The 21,059-nt window shown below is 45.4% G+C and overlaps 1 protein-coding gene across 1 annotated transcript in view; it reads left to right on the forward strand.

The window, feature by feature from the left end:
• TMEM104 (transmembrane protein 104) overlaps positions 1 to 21,059 on the forward strand; it is a 74,582-nt gene that overhangs the window by 10,132 nt on the left and 43,391 nt on the right. The window contains exons 2-3 of the mRNA XM_073608157.1: positions 575 to 667; positions 14,917 to 15,038. Of these exons, the coding sequence (XP_073464258.1) occupies positions 623 to 667; positions 14,917 to 15,038 (167 nt within the window). The 5' untranslated portion in view covers positions 575 to 622. The remainder of the gene's footprint in view (positions 1 to 574; positions 668 to 14,916; positions 15,039 to 21,059) is intronic.

A 21,059-nucleotide genomic window follows, 5' to 3' on the forward strand; every position in this document is an offset into this window, starting at 1 on the left:
ATGGGCCTTACTTCGGGTACAAAAACCAACTAACAAACACATAACGTGGTATCAGTGAGTTCGGTGGAAGTAGCATTTGTCTTGGGTTGTTCTTTGGTGGTAAGCCATGGTAACGGCAAGAACTATACAGCTAAAATTGAGAAAAAAATGAAATTATATTTTTGATCCTATCTAAACTTGTGACTTTGACCTTTTGATCCTAACCTTGACACTGACCTGGATCAAACTGTGATACTGCATTTTAGCTTTAGTATATGACAAAGAACACCGGAATAGTCTATACAGTGACTGATCAGGCTCACATGATCATGTGATCGAGAGCCAGTCCTCCCAATCATTAGTACAAGACCCAGTGTCTCTGACAGCTCAGTCTCTGTGCTGGGAGTGCTCTGTGCAGCACGCTCTCCACACAAACATAGGTACACACATATGAAGACCCACTTCATTGAGTCCGCATATGTGCATGCGCTCCTCGGGAAGGACTTTTAATCTTGATATTTTGTCTATCAAGAAGGGTTTTCTTTTAAATTGCATTTTTTAAATGTCATTTGTTGATTGTTTGTTTGTTTTTCAGGTTCCCTGGCCCCTTCTCCCTTTCTTCCATCCACCTCCTGACCAAGCCATGGCAGGGGATATAACTGAAGCAGGGGAGCTCTACTCTCCATTGGTAAGTACAGTCTGTGCTCTGTTAGTGTTAAATCTGGCCTTTATTATGAAATCTGAAACTTCTAAACTGCAATTTAAATTTTTTTTAAAATTTTCTTTCGCTGCCCCTGACATATGTCATACATTTTCAGGGGGGTTTATACTCACACTCTCAAGCAGACTTTCAGCTTTCTTGTGGCATTGATTAGGCCTGTTCACTCTAATGACAGCTGCGACTGCCGACAGCCTATTTGCTATCTGCACTGCCAGCGATTTTTACCTTTTTTGGTGATTGCTGCTAGACACACACAAAGTATTTCTTATGATCATCAGTTCCATCTAGTGGCCATAATGTGGTATTTTCCTGATTCACTCTATGAAGAACATTTGCCTTGGAAAGAAAATGGCCTAATAGCATCTCAAAATATTTACATGCAGTTTCACAGGACGAATTGTTCTGTGAAGGTGTTTTATTTTTTAATAAAATCCTTGGAGTGTGTGTCCAGGCCTGTCTGCGCCTGAACAGACTGACATCTGAACAGTGTTAAGAATCTGGGAACAGGCTGCATTTATACCTGAGCGTTTTTAGCTCAAAAAATGCCCGAAAAAACGCCCAACAACCAAAATCCCATTCATTTCAATGGTACATGTTCACATCTAAGCATTTTGTCACCTGAAAAATGCCTTAAGTTCAAAAAAGAACATGAGCTTCTTTGGGGCAAATTGCAGGCGTTTTTTTACTTTTTACATTCGTGACCTGTACAAAATTGCGGCAAAAAACACACGACTTTGAAATGCTCAGGTGTGAATGCAGCCTTAAATGCACCTTGCTGAGTCCCTTTTTTAAAACGCTCTCCATTTGATGCTTACTTTGACTCCATTTGATCCTTACAAAAACAAAATACTGCATTAGATAGATGCTTTTTTGGAACTGGAATGTATAAAACGCATCAAAAACACACCGGACCCTAGTACAGTGGGGAAAAAAAAACAGGAAAGGGGGGGGGAGCCTCTGGAAACACATCCAGAACAGAACTGGAGTGCGTTTTTGTGGCGTTAACCAGCCCTGAATGAATTGCATATTAAAAATTGCACAATAATCGCTTTTATAATCTGCAATGTGATAAAGGTTCTAGTGCTACTGTCTGCAATTAATTCTAAATATCAGATCAAAAGCATTGTGTTACAACACATGCAACTGATTTGTAATGGTCACCAATACAAAAGCACACAGGTACACAACTCCTTGTCAGACAGGAGCCGATAGCCGACTTCTGTCAAATGGGCATGTTTGAAAACCAGCTTCCGATCAGCGCTGGCAGCCAATGCCTGCGAGCACTTGCTGGTTTATTCTGGTGGGGGAATAAACACAACAGCACAGCGGGGAGATCTTTGTACTATGGTGTGTTTTTGGGGTTTTTTTTTTTTTCCCCGTTTTAGCCCACTGGGTTGAAGGAACAAAAAACATAGTATGTAAGTACCTAACGTAAGTGTAACAACATTGAGGAAACGAGAGAGAACAGAAATGGTTAAACTGATAGACTATCAGCACAGGGTTAAGTTACTACTTACAGTAGGATAAATACAGTCACAGCAAACACACTGTAGTCAGCAGGTTCATCCACTCCCATGGGCATATAGCTTCAAACAACAACCTGTAAGACAGCCCACAAAAACTAAGTAAGAAAAGGGGAGAGAGGAAAACCTCATTGGCTAGGTATTAGGAGGAATCCTAACACATTTGTAAGGGCAACCTTCAAATACCAGTCGGTGAATTGAAAGGGTTACATTAGCGAAGCAATTTCCGAGGAGGTGAAAGTATGTTCTATAAAGCATCTCCATCTGGAGTAGAAATGTTTCACTGTCTAATTTTTCTAAATATAGAAGTGCCTTCAAGTCCATCTTGAGGGTTGCAATAGTGGGGACAGACGATGAGGTTCAGTTTTTCAGGATAGTTTGTCGGGCCGTGAGTAGGCATATGTGAAGCCATTGTGGTAGTTGTGTGGTCGAGGAGGTAGAGGTCGTGGATGACTGTTTGTCATAATTAAACAGGCACATTCAGGGGTTTTTAGAGATGTGGATAGAGGTAATACCATAGATGTAGGTGGTCATCTGGTCCCAGCATGATGAAATAGACTTGCAAGTCCAGAATCGATTGTACAGGGAGGGGCGGTGGCAGCCACACCAAGAGCAGTTAGCAGTGTTGGGGGAAGTTGAATCACTGAGAAAAGGCATGTATGCTCACTGAATGAGCTTAAACTGTGTTTCCTACCACTGCTCATTGATTGTAAGCGTACGGATTTTATGATATCCCCATAGCAGCTTGTGACAGTGACAGTCAGCACTCCCATTAGGATTGTGTATAACCTTTCCAAACAGGAGCTTAAGGGCACTTTAAAGGCTTAGAGGAAGCTGAGCACGCATGGGTGCCCCCAGGGAAAGTGGCTTTCCCTGGGGGCACTCGATGAAGAGGAGGGGCCTGGAGCGCTGGCAGGGGACCCCAGAAAAGGAGGATCGGGGCTGCTCTGTGCAAAACCAGAGCAGGTAAGTAGGACGCGTTTGTTATTTTAGTTTATAATAAAACAAAGGTTTATAATCACTTTAAGCCCAGTCTGCATGGACCCTAAAAGCTTGCTGTTCTACAAGCTGAAGCCTGTGTGAAACAAGTCACAGTCCCAAGCTCTTGCAATTTTGAGTCTTCCTACCCGGTGTGCATATTTCAGCATCCTACGGCATTAGCAGGAACCCCTTGTAATTGCCGCTACACGTATGCAGACCTAGGCCCCCTGTCATGTGTATGTTCACTCTCCAGCCTATAATGGAATTATTGGTTTTAGGTGGGTAAAAATGGCGATCAGATTTCAAACCTGACATATTCTGCTGCTGTTCTGTGATTAAGGCCGGCCATATGCAGAGAAAATATCTTTCCTGCCACCACGGGTTGCTCGATTTGCCCCATCCACACAGTCAGTGCTGACAGGGGAATCCCTCCTGCTGAGCCATTGTCTTCTCCCAGGCTGGCGGGCGGGGGAAAAGACAGTGATTATCATTATTGGCTATATCAGCCGCTTGCGATAATCGCAAGCAAATCCAGCAGGCTGTTTGTACCAAAGTTGATCCATCGATCAACTTGGTACATTCAGCCTGTTCATTAATGGTTCAAATCACAGCCAGTTCCTGCTGAACCAGCCAAGATTAGTCTATGGCGGGCCTAATAATAAAAAATGCATTCATCCAGTAACTCCGAGTGTGGTGCTATAAAGATACCAGTAGTATAAATTCTTGTATCATGTGAGCTGATTTGTCAAGCCTCTATATTAGTTCCAGCATTGAGACCAGTGGTCAGGTAAAATGGCTGACTGCAGCAGAAGTTTTAGTGAGTTTCATTACAGAAGCACTTTTCTTTCCCCCACACACATGGTCACGCAGTTTGTAAAATGCAAAGCGAAGCAGGACTTCCCTTGTTCCTGTTCTATTGTGATCTCTTAGACTGCATAGTGTTTTGTCTTCCATTTACCCTTCACTGTGCATTGTCTGCAGACACTCATGTGATGAAATATCCGCTAGTTAACGGCTTTCTTCCACATTTTTGTAGCAGCTATGGTCAGAAAATGTGCGCTATCTTATGATAAAAAGCATTCGGGTCCTTTAACCTCTATTCACGTCATAGTCCTTGCACAACCACTTCCAGACAGTTACAGAGTAACAATTGCATAATATTTGTACTAAGCACATCGTCTTATGGGTATGAGCTACTACAATCAATGATTGGGTTAGTTGTGTCTTCATATATGGGGAAAGAATGTGCGGGTGATGTTGATCATGCATGGGTAGAATTTTTTTTTTTTTTGTTTGAATGAACATTCCAAAATCAGATTTTTTTTTTTTTTTCAGACAGTTAAAGTGATTTGTAAAGGCTCGTGTTATGTTGGTTTTTTTTTTTTTTTTTTTTTTCCCCCTATAAAAATAATAATGTCATACTTGCCTCCTCTGTGCAGTCAGTTTTGCACAAAGCAGCCCAGATCCTCCTCTTCTCAGGCCCCTCTTCTGTGCTCCTGGCCCATCCCTCCTGTTGAGTGCCCCCACAGCAAGCAGCTTGCTATGTGGGGGCACCTGAGCCAAGTCACCGCTCCCTGTGTCCATTCAGCCCCTGCCCCCTCTCTCCCCTGATTGGCTAGCTGACTTTGACAGCAGCGGGAGCCAATGGTGCTGCTGCTGTGTCTCAGCCAATCAGTAAGGAGAATCTCGGACGGCTAAGACACTTGCTGGACGGAGAGGGACCTCAGGTAAGTGTTAGGGGGGCTGCTGCACACAGAATACTTATCTTAATGCATAAAGATAAAAAATCTTCTGCCTTTACAACTCCTAAAGGTAAACATTTTTTGCCATTTTTGGATAGAGTAAAGGAGGGTTATAACCCCTGTCAAATTTATTTATACCTTTTGGGGAGATTTCCCTTCACTTCCTGTTCCATAGCAAAAACTGTAAGTGAGAGGGAATCCCTGGTTGTCACCACAACTAGTGTCCCCATTGGAAGATTTCCGGTCTACTCCTGTTCTAGGGACAACCCAAAATGTGTGATTTTTCTTTTACTTTCACTTTCAGCCTAGGTTCACACTGGTGCATGCGGAACACTGTATGTGATTCTCACAGGAATCGCACTGCATTTCTGTGCACATCACATGCAATGTCTGTGCATTTTGTATGTACATTTTATTATGTACATTTTGTATGGCCGAAATCACATCCACACCTGAATCGCTTTACTATAATAGAAGATTTACAACAAATAGTCTCACTTGTCAATTCTCACAATTCTCGCTCCAAAGCATTTCACACCCACAAAGGGCTTAATCATGGAGACCATGCTGATCAGACCCCAAGTGGAGAAGTTAAAAGATGTGTTCCATATACACTCTGCTAAAATCCGAGCCCGGAATGCAGAGAACGGCCTCTCGTATACCTCTGACTCAGGAACCCCTGAAGGTGTGAACAGGGGCTCAGAAGTACAGAGGGGCAGAAGTGCCTGGCTGGAACACTGGAGTAGAGAGCTGGATCCTGTAGTCAGCAGGGGGGTGCACTGTAGTCCCGAAGCAGGTTGCAGACAGCAGGGAGGAGCACTGTAGTCCTGTAGCAGGTTGCAGTCAATTCAATATTCCAGTCGCACACGTTCCTGGATAAACGGCATAGAGCATTAACGGGTGCTGTAACGATTACCAGTTGGGTTCTGGAAGCATCAAACAGAAGTACATCTTCGCCAGCACACCATGGATCAGCAAACAAGGTTGTCCAAAAAGGTTTTTTAATCGAAAATGGTCACATCACAAGGGGGGTGCAACGTTTCGGGGTCCTGCGTGGCCCCGAAACGTTGCACCCCCCTTGTGATGTGACCATTTTCGATTAAAAAACCTTTTTGGACAACCTTGTTTGCTGATCCATGGTGTGCTGGCGAAGATGTACTTCTGTAGCAGGTTGCAGACAGCAGGGAGGTGCACTGTAGTCCTGTGGCAGGTTGCAGACAGCAGGGAGGAGCACTGTAGTCCTGTAGCAGGTTGCAGACAGCAGGGAGGTGCACTGTAGTCCTGTAGCAGGTTGCAGGGAGGAGCACTGTAGTCCTGTAGCAGGTTGCAGACAGCAGGGAGGTACAGACAAGCCGGGTCAAGGTACTGGCGGGCAGATCAGGTACAGGAGGGCAAACCAAGAGAATAGTCAAAGTCCAAGCCTAGATCGGGGCAGGCAGCAAACGAGTAAGTCAGGAACAAGCCAAGTAAATACTGGATACAGAGAAACTGGTAACAAGGGAGCAGGGGTCTCAAGAAAAGCTGTAGACCGGACAGCAAGGCAGCATTGGAACAGTCTCCTTTAAATAGCCTATCTTTGGCGCCAAGTGGTGTTACAGGGGGCGCACGCTCCCGTGCGCCGCTATTGGCGCTGTTGCGCCCGTGCGCGCTATTAGCGCTATTGCGCGCGAGCGCCGGGTGGCGCTTCTATGCACAGGCATTCGTTTAACCTTCAGTTTGCTGGGATATTTATAAGAGGGCTTTTCCTGACATTGCCCCCCTCCAAAGGGCAGCCTCTGGATGCCCAACTGGGCCATTTTACTCGGATGAGTTCTTTTAAAGGCTAAAATTAGTCTTTTGGCATGGATGTTAGCCTCTGGTTCCCAGGAGTTCTCCTCGGGCCGTAACCCTTCCATTTCACCAGGTACTGAACCTGATTACGTCTCCTCTGGCAATCTACGATGGATTCTACCTCAAATTCTTCTTCTTTGCCGTTAATAAGTACAGGCTCGGGAGGACCGGTGTTCCGGTTAAGAAAGGGATCCGGGACTGACGGTTTGAGTAAAGCCACATGAAAGACTGGATGTATATGGAAAGACTCCGGTAGCTTTAACTCATACGCCACACTGTTAATTTTTCTCAACACTGGGAAGGGACCCACAAACTTAGGGCCCAATTTCTCGGATGGGCATGCCAGTTTCAGGTTCTGAGTGGACAACCAGACTTGATCTCCAGGTTTTAGGTCAAGCTCCCCTCTTCTCTTTCTGTCAAACATTTCCTTGTTATAGTCTTGGGTCCTTGCCATTGTTTCTTGAAGTAACTTGTTGTTTGTGCTGAAGAAGTTCAAGGTTTCTTGAGCCGCCGGTACTGCACACTCTGGCATGTTATTGGACAGAAACAAGGGATGGAACCCGTAGTTCGCAAAAAACGGGGATTGGTTGGTTGCAGAATGCACAGAATTATTGTAGGCGAACTCAGCAAGAGGTAGCAGAGGCACCCAGTCATCTTGAGAAAAGCAAGAATAGCATCGCAAATACTGTTCAAGGGTCTGATTGGTTCGTTCAGTTTGACCATTCGTCTGAGGATGGTAGGCAGAAGAGAAGGAGAGGTCAATCTTCAGGGCTCCACACAGGGCTTTCCAGAATTTGGATGTAAATTGTACCCCCCGATCAGATACAATATTAGCGGGTATACCATGGAGCCTTACAATGTCTTTAATAAAAATCTTCGCATTTTCGGAAGCAGATGGGGTACCCTTCATAGGCAGGAAGTGAGCCATTTTAGAAAGTCTGTCAACCACTACGAAGATGGCGGTGAAATCTTCTGAAGGTGGTAATTCCACAATGAAATCCATGGAGATCATCCTCCATGGTCTTTCTGGTACAGGTAGAGGCCTCAACAGTCCCCAAGCCCTGGTCTTGCTGCCCTTGTTCTGGATGCAAGTAGTACATGCTTCAATATATCGTCTGCAATCCTTTTGTAGCTGAGGCCACCAAAACATGCGCTGCAGGAGTTCAGAAGTCTTGTGTACCCCGAAGTGGCCAGCTAGGTCATCGTAAGGTGGTCATGGCAAGACTTGAGGATGGCAACCCATGTCTGTTGTGGCACAAAAATTCTGTCCTTGTACCAAAGTAGATCATCTTTCCACTGTAAAGTGACATCTGTTGGATGGGGAGCCAGTGAGGAAGCTTGTTTAATTTGGGAAAGCAGATCTCCCTGAAGCAAGAGAAAATTCCCAGGAGCAAGGATGGTATCAGGAGGAGAAGAAACTTCAGGTTCGCTGAACATCCGGGAAAGCGCATCTGGTTTAGTATTCTTAGATCCCGGCCTGTAAGTGATGTGAAAGGCAAATCTAGTGAAAAAGAGTGCCCATCTGGCTTGTCGTGGTTTCAATCTCTTGGCAACTTTCAAGTACTCTAAGTTCTTGTGATCAGTGTACACCAGAATAGGATGGGCTGCTCCTTCCAAGAGGTAACACCATTCTTCTAGCGCAGCCTTGATTGCAAGTAGCTCTCTGTCCCCGACATCGTAATTTCTTTCAGCTTCGGTTAGCCTGCGAGAGAAGAATGCCACTGAGTGTAACAGAGCCTTGGATTCTTGTCTCTGTGCAGTGGCATTGCAAGGTGGGGGCGGGGGGTGCGGACCGCACCCGGGTGACACCCGCCAGAGGGGTGACACCCATGTATAGCCGAACCGCAGCCACTCACACCGCCCTGTGCCTCTCGTCTCGCTCTGTGTCCCCCGTGGAGCGGACTGAAGCTGCCTCCTCCTCTGTTTACATCCGGTGAGGAGGAGGAGCTCCAAGTGACACACACCTCTGTGTGTATACGTCCGAGGCCACGCTGTACTGAGGTACTGTACTGTACACTCTAAGTAGATTAGTAGATAGACATGTGGGGGGGGGGGGGGCACTATGGGAGGGGAGGGGGATGCTTATACTGATGGGGACTCTGCACTAGGGGGATTCTATACTGATGGGGACTCTGCACTAGGGGGATTCTATACTGATGGGGACTCTGCACTAGGGGGATTCTATACTGATGGGGACTCTGCACTAGGGGGATTCTATATTGATGGGGACTCTGCACTAGGGGGATTCTATACTGATGGGGACTCTGCACTAGGGGGATTCTATACTGATGGGGACTCTGCACTAGGGGGATTCTATACTGATGGGGACTCTGCACTAGGGGGATTCTATACTGATGGGGACTCTGCACTAGGGGGATTCTATACTGATGGGGACTCTGCACTAGGGGGATTCTATACTGATGGGGACTCTGCACTAGGGGGATTCTATACTGATGGGGACTCTGCACTAGGGGGATTCTATACTGATGGGGACTCTGCACTAGGGGGATTCTATACTGATGGGGTCTGCACTAGGGGGATTCTATACTGATGGGGACTCTGCACTAGGGGGATTCTATACTGATGGGGACTCTGCACTAGGGGGATTCTATACTGATGGGGACTCTGCACTAGGGGGATTCTATACTGATTGGGACTCTGCACTAGGGGGATTCTATACTGATGGGCTCTGCACTAGGGGGGATTCTATACTGATGGGGACTCTGCACTAGGGGGATTCTATACTGATGGGGACTCTGCACTAGGGGGGATTCTATACTGATGGGGACTCTGCACTAGGGGGGATTCTATACTGATGGGCTCTGCACTAGGGGGGATTCTATACTGATGGGCTCTGCACTAGGGGGGATTCTATACTGATGGGCTCTGCACTAGGTGGATTCTATACTGATGGGGACTCTGCACTAGGGGGATTCTATACTGATGGGGGGTCTGCACTGAGTTTGGAGGTCTATACTGATGGGGGGGGGTGTCTGTACTGATGGGGGGGGGGTCTGCACTGAGGGTGGAGGTCTGTTAGTGAGGGTGATCTATACTGCAGGATCTGTACTTAGCGGAGAGGGGTCTGTACTGAGGGGGGACTATATTTGGTGGAGGGCGGGGGGGAGGGGGGTGACACCAATTTTTTCAGCACCGGGTGACACCAACCCTAGTGACGCCACTGTCTCTGTGAAAGAACTGCCCCTACTGCTATCTCAGAAGCATCTACTTCCAGTATATAAGGTAAGGCTGGGTCAGGATGTTTTAAGACGGAGGCTGAAACGAACTGTTCTTTCAAGGAAGTAAAGGCTGCTTGAGCTTCAGGAGACCATTGGAAACGGGTGCCTTGCCGGGTAAGACTTGTGATGGGGGAAATGATAGAAGAAAATCCCTTGATGAATTTGCGATAAAAATTCGTAACCCCACAAATCGCTGGACTCCCCTCTTATCAGTCGGGGCTAGCCAATCCAAGATGGCAGAGACCTTCTCTGGATCCATCTTGACACCATCTATCGAAATGATCAGGCCCAGAAACTGGATGATTTGGCGTTCAAACTCGCACTTCTCAGGTTTTGCATACAAGCCATGCTGGTGAAGGAGGGGTAGAAATTTTCTGACATGTTCCCGATGAGTAGCCAGTGAGGAGGAAAAGATCAAGATGTCGTCCAGGTATACTATGATAAACAAGTCAAGGTAGTCTCTAAAAATATCATTAACAAAATGCTGGAAGGTGGCAGGAGCATTACATAACCCGAAGGGCATGACAAGATACTCAAAATGTCCGAAGCGGGTACGGAAGGCCGTTTTCCATTCATCTCCGCTTCGGATCCGGACTAAATTGTAGGCTCCACGAAGATCTAATTTGGTAAAGATGGATGCACTTCCGATTTGCTGGAAAAGTTCAGGTACCAAGGGTAGAGGATACCGATTCTTAATTGTGATTTTATTAAGGTCCCGATAATCTACGCAGGGGCGTAGAGAGTGGTCTTTCTTTTCTAAGAAGAAAATCCCTGCTCCTGCTGGGGAGGTAGAAGGGCGTATGAACCCTTTCCTCAGGTTGTCATCTATGTATTCTTTAAGAGTTCCAAGTTCAAGTTCGGTCAAGGGAAAAATTCTCCCAAAGGGAATTTCTGCTCCGGGAAGCAACTCAATCGGGCAGTCGTAAGGTCTATGGGGTGGCAGAGTCTCTGCCCCTTTTTTACTGAACACATCCAGGAAGTCATGGTAAGCCTTAGGAACTGCTTGGCAGGCTTCAGCATCAGTCTCCAGACATAGCAAAGAAGACGGGATGTTGGGAGTTTCCTGTAAACAATGTTGCTGGCAATAGGAGGAATGAAAACTGATTTTTCCAGTGGACCAGTCTATTTGCGGATTATGTGCCTTGAGCCAGGGCATTCCCAGTATGATGGGGAACAAGGGAGATTCGATGATATCAAGACAGAGTAGTTCTTGGTGGTTGCCGGAAATGGTGGTTTTAGGAGGAACTGTTTCTTGTGTTACGGGCCCAGATTTAATAGCCGATCCGTCGGCCAGATGTACAGACAGTCCCTGTGCTCTGGGTCGTAGAGGAATGCGGAGTTTACGGGCAAAAGACAAGTCCATGAACCCGCTGCAGGCTCCGGAGTCAATGATGGCGGTCGCTTGCGTACTTCCTTCTGGAAGCTGTAGAGAGATGGGGATAGCCAAATGAGTAGCATTATCTAACACAGCAGGTGAAGAGGTAGAGGAAAGAGTAAAGTGCTTACGAGTCTTTGAGGGACAAGTCCTCACATAATGTCCAGGTTCTCCGCAATACAGGCAAAGGTTATTCGCTCGCCGGCGTTGACGTTCTTCCGGAGTCAGAGAGGGACGGATCAGGCCTAGCTGCATTGGCTCAGTGGAATCAGCAGGAGTGTGGACAGAAGGCTGTGGTACACGTGGAAGCATCCAGACTGGGCGAGCGGAACCAGCAGTCCGTTCAGCTCTTCGCTCTCTTAGGCGCCTGTCGATCTGGATAGCGAGATTGATAAGGGCTTCAAGTGTCGCAGGGATGCCAACCCGGGCCAACTCATCCTTTAGTGGCTCGGAAAGTCCCATGCGGAACTGGTGGCGTAGGGCGGCGTCGTTCCAATTTGTGTCAGAACTCCAACGCCTGAATTCAGATGCATAGTCCTCCGCCGCCCTACGGCCTTGCTGGAGAGAGAACAGAGCTGCTTCTGCGGAAGCTGCTAGTTGCGGGTCCTCATAGAGAAGGGCCATGGCTTGGAAGAAAGTGTCCAGTTGGTTAAGGCAGCTGTTCTTTTGCTCCAGGAGTCGATGAGCCCATGCCTGGGGTTCCCCCAGCAGGAGGGAAATGACGAACCCCACCTTAGTGGTTTCTAATGAAAAAGTCCTGGGTTGTAGTGCAAAGAAAAGTTCACAGGCATTACGGAATGCTCTAAACTTGCTGCGGTCCCCGGAGAACCTTTCTGGTGTGGGAACTTTAGGTTCTGGAGGCAACATTACTACAGAAGGACCTGGGGAAGGACCTGGAGCGGAGGTAGAGAGCACTTGAACGCGTTCTTCCAGACGTTTGTAACCGTCTTGCAGGTCTTTAACAGCTTGTGTAAGTCCAGCCAGATGATGGCATAAGTCCTCCATAGGCGACGTTCCCTGCGTGGGCTCGGACATGGCTGTCCGGTACTGTCACGTACCTGGTAGGTGGAGCCCGGAATGCAGAGAACGGCCTCTCGTATACCTCTGACTCCGGAACCCCTGAAGGTGTGAACAGGGGCTCGAAAGTACAGAGGGGCACAAGTGCCTTGCTGGAACACTGGAGTAGAGAGCTGGATCCTGTAGTCAGCAGGGAGGTGCACTGTAGTCCTGTAGCAGGTTGCAGACAGCAGGGAGGAGCACTGTAGTCCTGTAGCAGGTTGCAGACAGCAGGGAGGAGCACTGTAGTCCTGTAGCAGGTTGCAGACAGCAGGGAGGTGCACTGTAGTCCTGTAACAGGTTGCAGGGAGGTGCACTGTAGTCCTGTAACAGGTTGCAGACAGGGAGGTGCACTGTAGTCCTGTAACAGGTTGCAGACAGCAGGGAGGAGAACTGTAGTCCTGTAGCAGGTTGCAGACAGCAGGGAGGAGCACTGTAGTCCTGTAGCAGGTTGCAGACAGCAGGGAGGAGCACTGTAGTCCTGTAGCAGGTTGCAGACAGCAGGGAGGAGCACTGTAGTCCTGTAGCAGGTTGCAGACAGCAGGGAGGTACAGACAAGCCGGGTCAAGGTACTGGCGGGCAGATCAGGTACAGGAGGGCAAACCAAGAGAATAGTCACAGTCCAAGCCGAGATCGGGGCGGGCAGCAAACAGGTAAGTCAGGAACAAGCCAAGTAAGTACTGGATACAGAGAAACTGGTAACAAGGGAGCAGGGGTCTCAGGAAACGCTGTAGACCGGACAGCAAGGCAGCATTGGAACAGTCTCCTTTTAAAAAGCCTATCTTTGGCGCCAAGTGTTGTTTCGCGTGCGCCGCTATTGGTGCCCTTGCACATGCGCGTGCGCCGGATGGCGCTTCTTCGCACAGGCATTCGTTTAACCTTCAGTTTGCTGGGATATTTACAAGAGGGCTTTTCCTGACAGCGTGCGTCCAGCTGACTCGTGCTGCGATTTCAGCCAATGATTGGCTGAAGTCAGCTGATCGGCTGTGGACAATCGCACACAAAGTTCTGTGTCTCTGTGTACTGTGAACAGCAGTCTAACTAATTCTTCTCCCTGCAAAGCAGGGAGGAAAAACAACCAGATAGTTAAGTAGCATAATAATAGAGGAAAGTCTGATAGACCTTGTCAGCGCTTAAGAAATAATTGGTGATAAACAATGAACAATCTAAAACCATAAATAAATCAAGTCTGTGTACACATGAAAAAACTAACAAAGTACAAGGTAAGTCCTTCAGAAATCAAAAGCTATGGAGCGCCCTCCTCTAGAATGGTTGTATTCACTCCAATGGATTCCACATCACACGTGCTCAGATAAAGAGGGGGGGGGGGGGGGGTGCAAGAAAACCCCCTCTTAACAAGACTCTTACTGGATCAGATCTTGATCTTTAGCGTGTATGTTAGTCATAAACCACGGGAATCCATGCCGGTATCCTCCCTCGATTACCAGGATAGGAACAGCTCACAGATGATTCAATGTTTCAAACGATAAAAGAGAAAGGAACGGACATAGCGTAATCCCGTTTTAAAAGTTTTATTAATGAAAAAACAAAGAGGAGAATACCCCCCTTCCAGGTGTACACTTACAAGAAAATGTGTATAAAAAAGCGGTGTTCACAAATTCACATCAGGTAACTGCAGGTTAACAGCGTCTCCTACTGATCGCAATGGGGAACTTCTGTCTTTCCCTGGATACACTGGTATGTCTACGTACGTCGTGTGGCTCCACCCTGATGCGTTTCGTCACTCATTACATCTGATGATGTCACTATTGATGTCACTGTTATCTAGTGTACCTGTCAGCTAGCACCAGATTGATCAAAGTCACACTATAAATCGGTGATCACTGTCATTACAGTATAGTGTCATAGCTGTGTGTGTGTGTGTGTGTGTGTGTGTGTGTGTGTGTATGTATGTATGTATGTATATATATATATATATATCTCTATCTCATAGTTTTGTAGATGCACAAACCAATTATACACTTTTTAAAAACGTTTTTATTTTTTTTTAACCAAAGACATGTAGCAGAATACATTTGAAGTATTTATTTTACATTTATGAAGAAACTTTATTTATTTTATTTATTAGATATGTTTTATAATAAACATATCTAATAACTGAAAAGTAGAAAATATCTTTGAAAAAATTCATTCTTCCTTTTATTTATTTATTTTTTCCCCCCATTTAATTCACAAAAAAAGAAAACCCCAGTGGTGTTCAAATGCCAACAAATGAAAGCTCTATTTGTGTGAAAAAAGGTATTAAAAAAATGTAATTTGTGTACAGTGTTGCATAACTGCGCAATTATCAGGTAAAATATTGCAGTGCTGAATAGTAAAAAATGTCCCGGTCATGAAGGGGGGGTAAAACCTTCCAGAGCTCAAGTGATTAAATAATTGCTCATCAGAGTTTATTGTATTGGATTACATTTTTCAATATATACATGTGTTTGTTTTTTTTTCCCTATAGGTTGGGCTTGTGTACATGTTCAATTTAATTGTGGGCACAGGTGCACTTACCATGCCAAAGGCTTTCGCCCATGCAGGCTGGTTGGTGAGCCTCATCCTTATTATCTTCTTGGCATTTATGAGGTAAGTGAACAAAATAATATAGTTTTATATGAATATTAAAAACCAATAAAATCATATAAATGGTCAAAGAACGCTACAGGTAATGAAATGAGTCCTCTGCTCTTCTGTCTGTAGGATTGTGTACAGGTGAAAGTATAAGAACACTTAAAAACAAAGGAGTTGACTTGCTAAAACTGGAGAGTGCAAAATCTGGTGCAGCTGTGCATGGTAGCCAATCGGCTTCTAACTTCAGCTTGTTCAAATAAAGTGGTTGTAAAGTCAGAAGGTTTTTTATCTTCATGCATTAAGATAAAAAGCCTGTGTGCAGCAGCCCCCCTAATATTTACCTGAGGTCCCCCTAGAATAGATCCAGCAATGTTGTACGAATGTCTCGACCGTCCAGGACTTCCTTCCTCATTGGCTGAGAAAGCGGTGCCATTGGCTCCCGCTGCTGTCAATCAAAATCAGTCAGCCAATGAGAGTAGAAATGGGGCGGGGCTGGGCCGCAGCTCCGTGTCTGAATGGCCATAGCAAGCTGCTTGCTGCGGGGGCACCCAACAGGAGGGAAGGGCCAGGAGCACCGAAGAGGGACCTGAGAAGAGGAGGATCCGGGCTGCGCTGTGCAGTAGATTTGGTATAACATGTTTGTTATTTTTAATAAAAAAAAAAAAAAGACTTTAAATCACTTTAAGCTTTGACAAAACAAACCTGGAGGCTGATTGGTTTCTCTTCAGAGCCGCACTGGATTTGCACTTTTCAGTTTTAGTAAATCAACCCCATAGTGTATTAATCCTTGTTTGCCTCCCATCTAATACCCTTCACAGATGCATACTTGCCTCCATCTGATGGCCTTGGCCTCTCGTGTTTATTTACATACAGCTAAAGTGGCCTTTGATATTACTCTTGTGTCTCATCTAACTATACTAGTGCATAGAGGCTGTTGTAAGCTCAGTATTGCTCCCTCTTTCACGTTGCAGCTTTTTGGTAACTCCTGGATAGCAGTTGTGGAAACTCTGTGCAAAAAAGCAAAATTACCTCCCATATGTCTGATCTGCAGCCTCTGAGTTCAGGCTGCCAGATACAACATCGTCCTCCTGATTGGCTGGAAATATTTTGTAATTCTGATAGCTGAGGTAAGCAATTAGGAAAAAAAAAAAAAGAATCTGGAAAGAGCGCATGATGTATCCAGACAGACTGCAGATCAGATTTCTTATGAAGGCAAAACATTATTCGTCACACAACTGACACCTCAAAAATAAGAAAAAATGTTTTTGTTCATAGGGCGTATTAAGTTGGTTAAAGTAGAAGTCCACCCTATAATCTCTGCATCTACAGACATGCACGATCTAACACTAACCTCTCTAGCTCTGTAAAGAAGAAATCGGTATACATACCTTTTCTGAAGCCGATCCGACCCGATCTTCAGCGGCGGAAGCTCTGATCCCACGCCGAGCTGTCATCTGCAGCTTCTCTGTAGAGGCTGGTACAGAGGACACAGCCGACAACGGAAGCCCCATAGTAAGTCTATGGGTGACGTCACATCCCATTCATTTCACAGCCGTGTCCTCTGCAGAGCTTCCACCACTGATCGAATCGGCTTCAAAAAAGGTACAGTGGATATAAAAAGTCCACACACCCCTGTTAAAATGTCTGGTTTCTGTGATGTAAAAAAAATGAGACAAAGATAAATCATTTCAGAACTTTTTACACCTTTTTAATGTGACCTATAAACTGTACAAATCAATTGAAAAACAAACAAATCTTGAAGGGGGGGGGGGGGGGGAGTGTAAAAAGAGAAAAACTAAAATAATGTGGTTGCATAAGTGTGCACACCCTCTTATAACTGGGGATGTAGCTGTGTTCAGAACTAAGCAATCACATTCAAACTCATGTAAAATAGGAGTCAGTACACACCTGCCATCATTTAAAGCAGAACTCTGGGCAAGTTTTCCATGTCCTTGTTACTGATCTCCTACCTTTTACCAAGCATGTCACCCATGTTCTTCTGAGCTCTGTAGTTCCTCTGTAATAGGCTGCTGTACTTGCTGAAAAACTGTTATTGCCTGGTGATTTCCTGCTTGTAAGACTGCTGGCTGCCATCCCTCCAGTAACCTCAGCCAGCAGTCTGACACACCCCTTGTTCTAGTAGGGAGGAAGCAGACATGTAGCGGGCAGATGGGGTCTCGCAGCCCCCGGTCTGTGCCACCCATGTCCTCCTTCTCCCTCCTCTCTCCTCCCTCCTCCTCCTCCTCTGCTTCTGCCAGCAGTCCGCCTCCCCACTCTGTCCCCGCCGCATGGCACTGGTGGTCTCTGACATGTGGCACTGGTGGTCTCTGACATGTGGCACTGGTGGTCCCTGGTGGTCAGAACTGACTTCCTGAAAATTTCAATCAGACGTATCTCTCAACTGGTAAGAAATTTCACAAATGTAATAACTGTTTAGTGTTTTGTGGGGGGGTGTACTAATGGGGGATTTTTTGAAAATCCCGGAGTTCTGCTTTCAAAGTGCCTCTGATTAACCACTTTCCTACCCACCCATTGTCGTATGACATCCACAGATGGGATCTCCCATCCTGGCCGGGCGTCATATGATGTTCCCGGCGGTATAGGGGGTGTACGTGTGCTGCCGGGTCACCGAGGAGCCAATGTACGTTCCCAGTGGCCGTGATGTCCGCCGGGCACTCGCAATCACTCGTTACAGAGCAGGACCGTGGATCTGTGTGTGTAAACACACAGATCCACATCCTGTCAGGGGAGAGGAGACAGATCGTGTGTTCCTAGTATATAGGAACACTGATCAGTCTCCTCCCCTAGTCAGTCCCCCCCACCTACAGTTAGAATTACTCCCTAGGTAACCCATTTAACACCCTTGATCGCCCCCTAATGTTAACCCTTTCCCTGTCAGCGACATTTATACAGTAATCAGTGCATTTTTATAGCACTGATCACTGTAAATGTGAATATACGCTTATTGTGATATTATATATTTTTTTTTTTACCAAAAATATGTAGAAGAATACGCATTGGCCTAAAATTTTTTTAATTTGGGATATTTTTTTATAGCAAAAAGTAAAAAATAGTGTGTGTGGTGTGTGGTGTTTGTTTTTTTCTCAAACTTGTCGCTCCTTCGTTTGTTTATAGTGCAAAAGAAAAAAACGCAGAGGTGACCAAATACCACCAAAAGAAAGCTCTATTTGTGGGGAAAAAAATGATAAAAATTTAATTTGGGTACAGTGTTGCATGACCGTGCAATTGTCATTCAAAATGTTACAGCACTGAAAATTGGCTTGGGCAGGAAGGGGGTGAAAATGCCCTGTATTGAAGTGGTTAGCCCCAAATAAAGTTCAGCTGTTCTAGTAGGTCTTTCCTGACATTTTCTTAGTTGCATTTTACAGCAAAAGCCATGGTCTGCTGAGAGGGCCTACAGCACTGTGTGTGGTACATGTGGCAACAATCTCCTATATTCTTCATATGGCTGGGCTATGGGGTAGAGTGGCAAGATGGAAGCCTTTTTTTTTACGAAGAAAAACATCCAAGCCTGGCTAAATTTTGCAAAAACACATCTGAAGTCTCCCAAAAGCATGTGGGAAAATTAATCATGGTCGTCTGAAACCAAGATTGAACTTTTTGGTGATAATTCTAAAAGATATGTTTGGTGCAAAAACACCATACCCACAGTGAAGCATAGTGGTGGCAGCATTATGCTTTGGGGCTGTTTTCCTTCAGCTGGAACAGGGGCCTTAGTCAAGGTAGAGGGAATTATGAACCGTTCCAAATACCAAAATATCAATAAAATTGCTGAATGTCTGAGAATCATCTGCACCACATCCCTTAATTTGTAGAATTCTAACAATAAGAAAGGTATGGGATTTTAAAGGTGCCAAAACACAACAAAGATATAAAATATATCAACATTTTATTGAAAACATTTAAAAATCAGCATAATATCATATAATATCTATACGGAAACGGAAAAATGCAGTAGGTTCCAATTCTCTACATGTTTCCCCATATGATGGCTTCATCTGGAACTTTTTATGAGGTACTGCATATATGATCACTGAATACTGATGAATATCTTAAAATCAAATAAGATTAGGCTCCAAAATCACAGGGGTAGATAAAATTAGATATGTGGTGAAACCACAGAGGAAGGCATAATTACGCCAAAAACAACCTGTTGATGATAATACCAAGAACGATATCATCCCAGTTGTTGAAGATTTGGTAAAATCCCAGCTAGATAGAACTGTTTCCAAAGCCGACACCGGGACCAGTTTTCACCAGGACATATTGTCAAAAAGACTGGCATCGGTCCTTTTGATGTATTTTCATCTGGTTACATCTCCCTCTCCATATTGATGCCACAGCGATTTTTCAATAAAATTTTGATATATTTTATGTCTTTGTGTTTTGGCACCTTTAAAATCCCATACCTTTCTTATTGTTAGAGTTCCAAATATCAGTCAATATCAGCACAAAACCTTCAGGCTTCTACTAGAAAGCTGAAAACGAAGAGGAACTTCATCTTTCAGCATGACAACGACCCAAAGCATACCTCCAAATCAACAAAGGAATGGCTTCACCAGAAGAATATAAAAGTTTTGGAATGGCCCAGCCAGAGCCCAGACCTGAATCCGATTGAAAATCTGTGGGGTGATCTGAAGAGGGCTGTGCACAGGAGATGCCCTCACAATCTGACAGATTTGGAGTGTTTTTGCAAAGAGTGGGCAAATATTGCCAAGTCAAGATGTGCCATTCTGATAGACTCATACCCAAAAAGACTGAGTGCTGTGATAAAATCAAAAGGTGCTTCAACAAAGTATTAGTAGTTTCACACTTATGCAACTATATTATTTTAGTTTTTTATAGGGATGCACCGAAATTTCAGCCGCCGAAACATATCGTCCGAAAATGGCCCTTTCAGCAAAAAGCCCAAAGAGAATTTTTGCCGATACCGAATTGGGCGGGGCTCCACACCCGCCCCTGGTGCCGTCTATCAGGGGGGCTTCCTATATCATAGAAGGGAGGAGAGCCGCCGCCTGTTTGATTACAGCACCGGGAACATCACAGCTTTCATTTCAATAGCTGTAATCAAACAGGCGGCGGCTCTCCTCTCCCTTCACTGGCTGCACAACCGGGGACACTGGCTGCACAACCGGGGACACTGGCTGCACTACCGGGGACACTGGCTGGCTGCCTCTGACGGGCACTGGTGAGGCTGCATTGATCATTTGTATCATGTCCCCAGTCTCTCTGACCATCTCCTGTACCGTGTCCCCAGTCTCTCTGACCATCTCCTGTACCGTGTCCCCAGTCTCTCTGACCATCTCCTGTACCGTGTCCCCAGTCTCTCTGACCATCTCCTGTACCGTGTCCCCAGTCTCTCTGACCATCTCCTGTACCGTGTCCCCAATCTCTCTGACCATCTCCTGTACCGTGTCCCCAGTCTCTGACCATCTCCTGTATAAAAATATTTTTAAAAACAGTCACTTTCGGTATCGGTGTTGTTTCGGTTTTCGGGATCAAGGAAGATTTATTTTCGGATTCGGCGCTTCCCTAGTTTTTTATTTTTACTTCCCTCCACCTAAAAGATTTTAGTTTGTTCAACTGAGTTGTACAGTTTATAGGTCGCATTAAAGGTGGAAAAAGTTCTGAAATTATATGTTTTTTTTTTTTTTTTTACATCACGGAAACCTGACATTTTAACAGGGGTGTGTAGACTTTTTATATCCACTGTATGTATACTGATTTCTTTACAGGGCTAGATAGGTTAGTGTTAGATCATGGATGTGGATGTAGTTAAAGTGCAACTAAAGGTTTTTAGTTTTGGATAGAGTGGAGATGGATTAGATCAACTGTCAGTTTTTATTGCTGTCTGTGCTCCGTTAAGGAGATTAACCCTCTCGATTTTGTCCTGTTTACCATTATCATTAAAAGTAAAAGAAAATCCCAAATTTTGGGTTGTCCCCAGAAAAGTAATAGAAGGGAAATCTTCCAGTGAGGATACTACTACTGTTGATCTGGGTGTCCCTAAGGAAT

This window comes from Aquarana catesbeiana, linkage group LG12 (assembly GCF_042186555.1).
Source record: "Aquarana catesbeiana isolate 2022-GZ linkage group LG12, ASM4218655v1, whole genome shotgun sequence".
NCBI classification, from domain to species: Eukaryota; Metazoa; Chordata; class Amphibia; order Anura; family Ranidae; genus Aquarana; species Aquarana catesbeiana.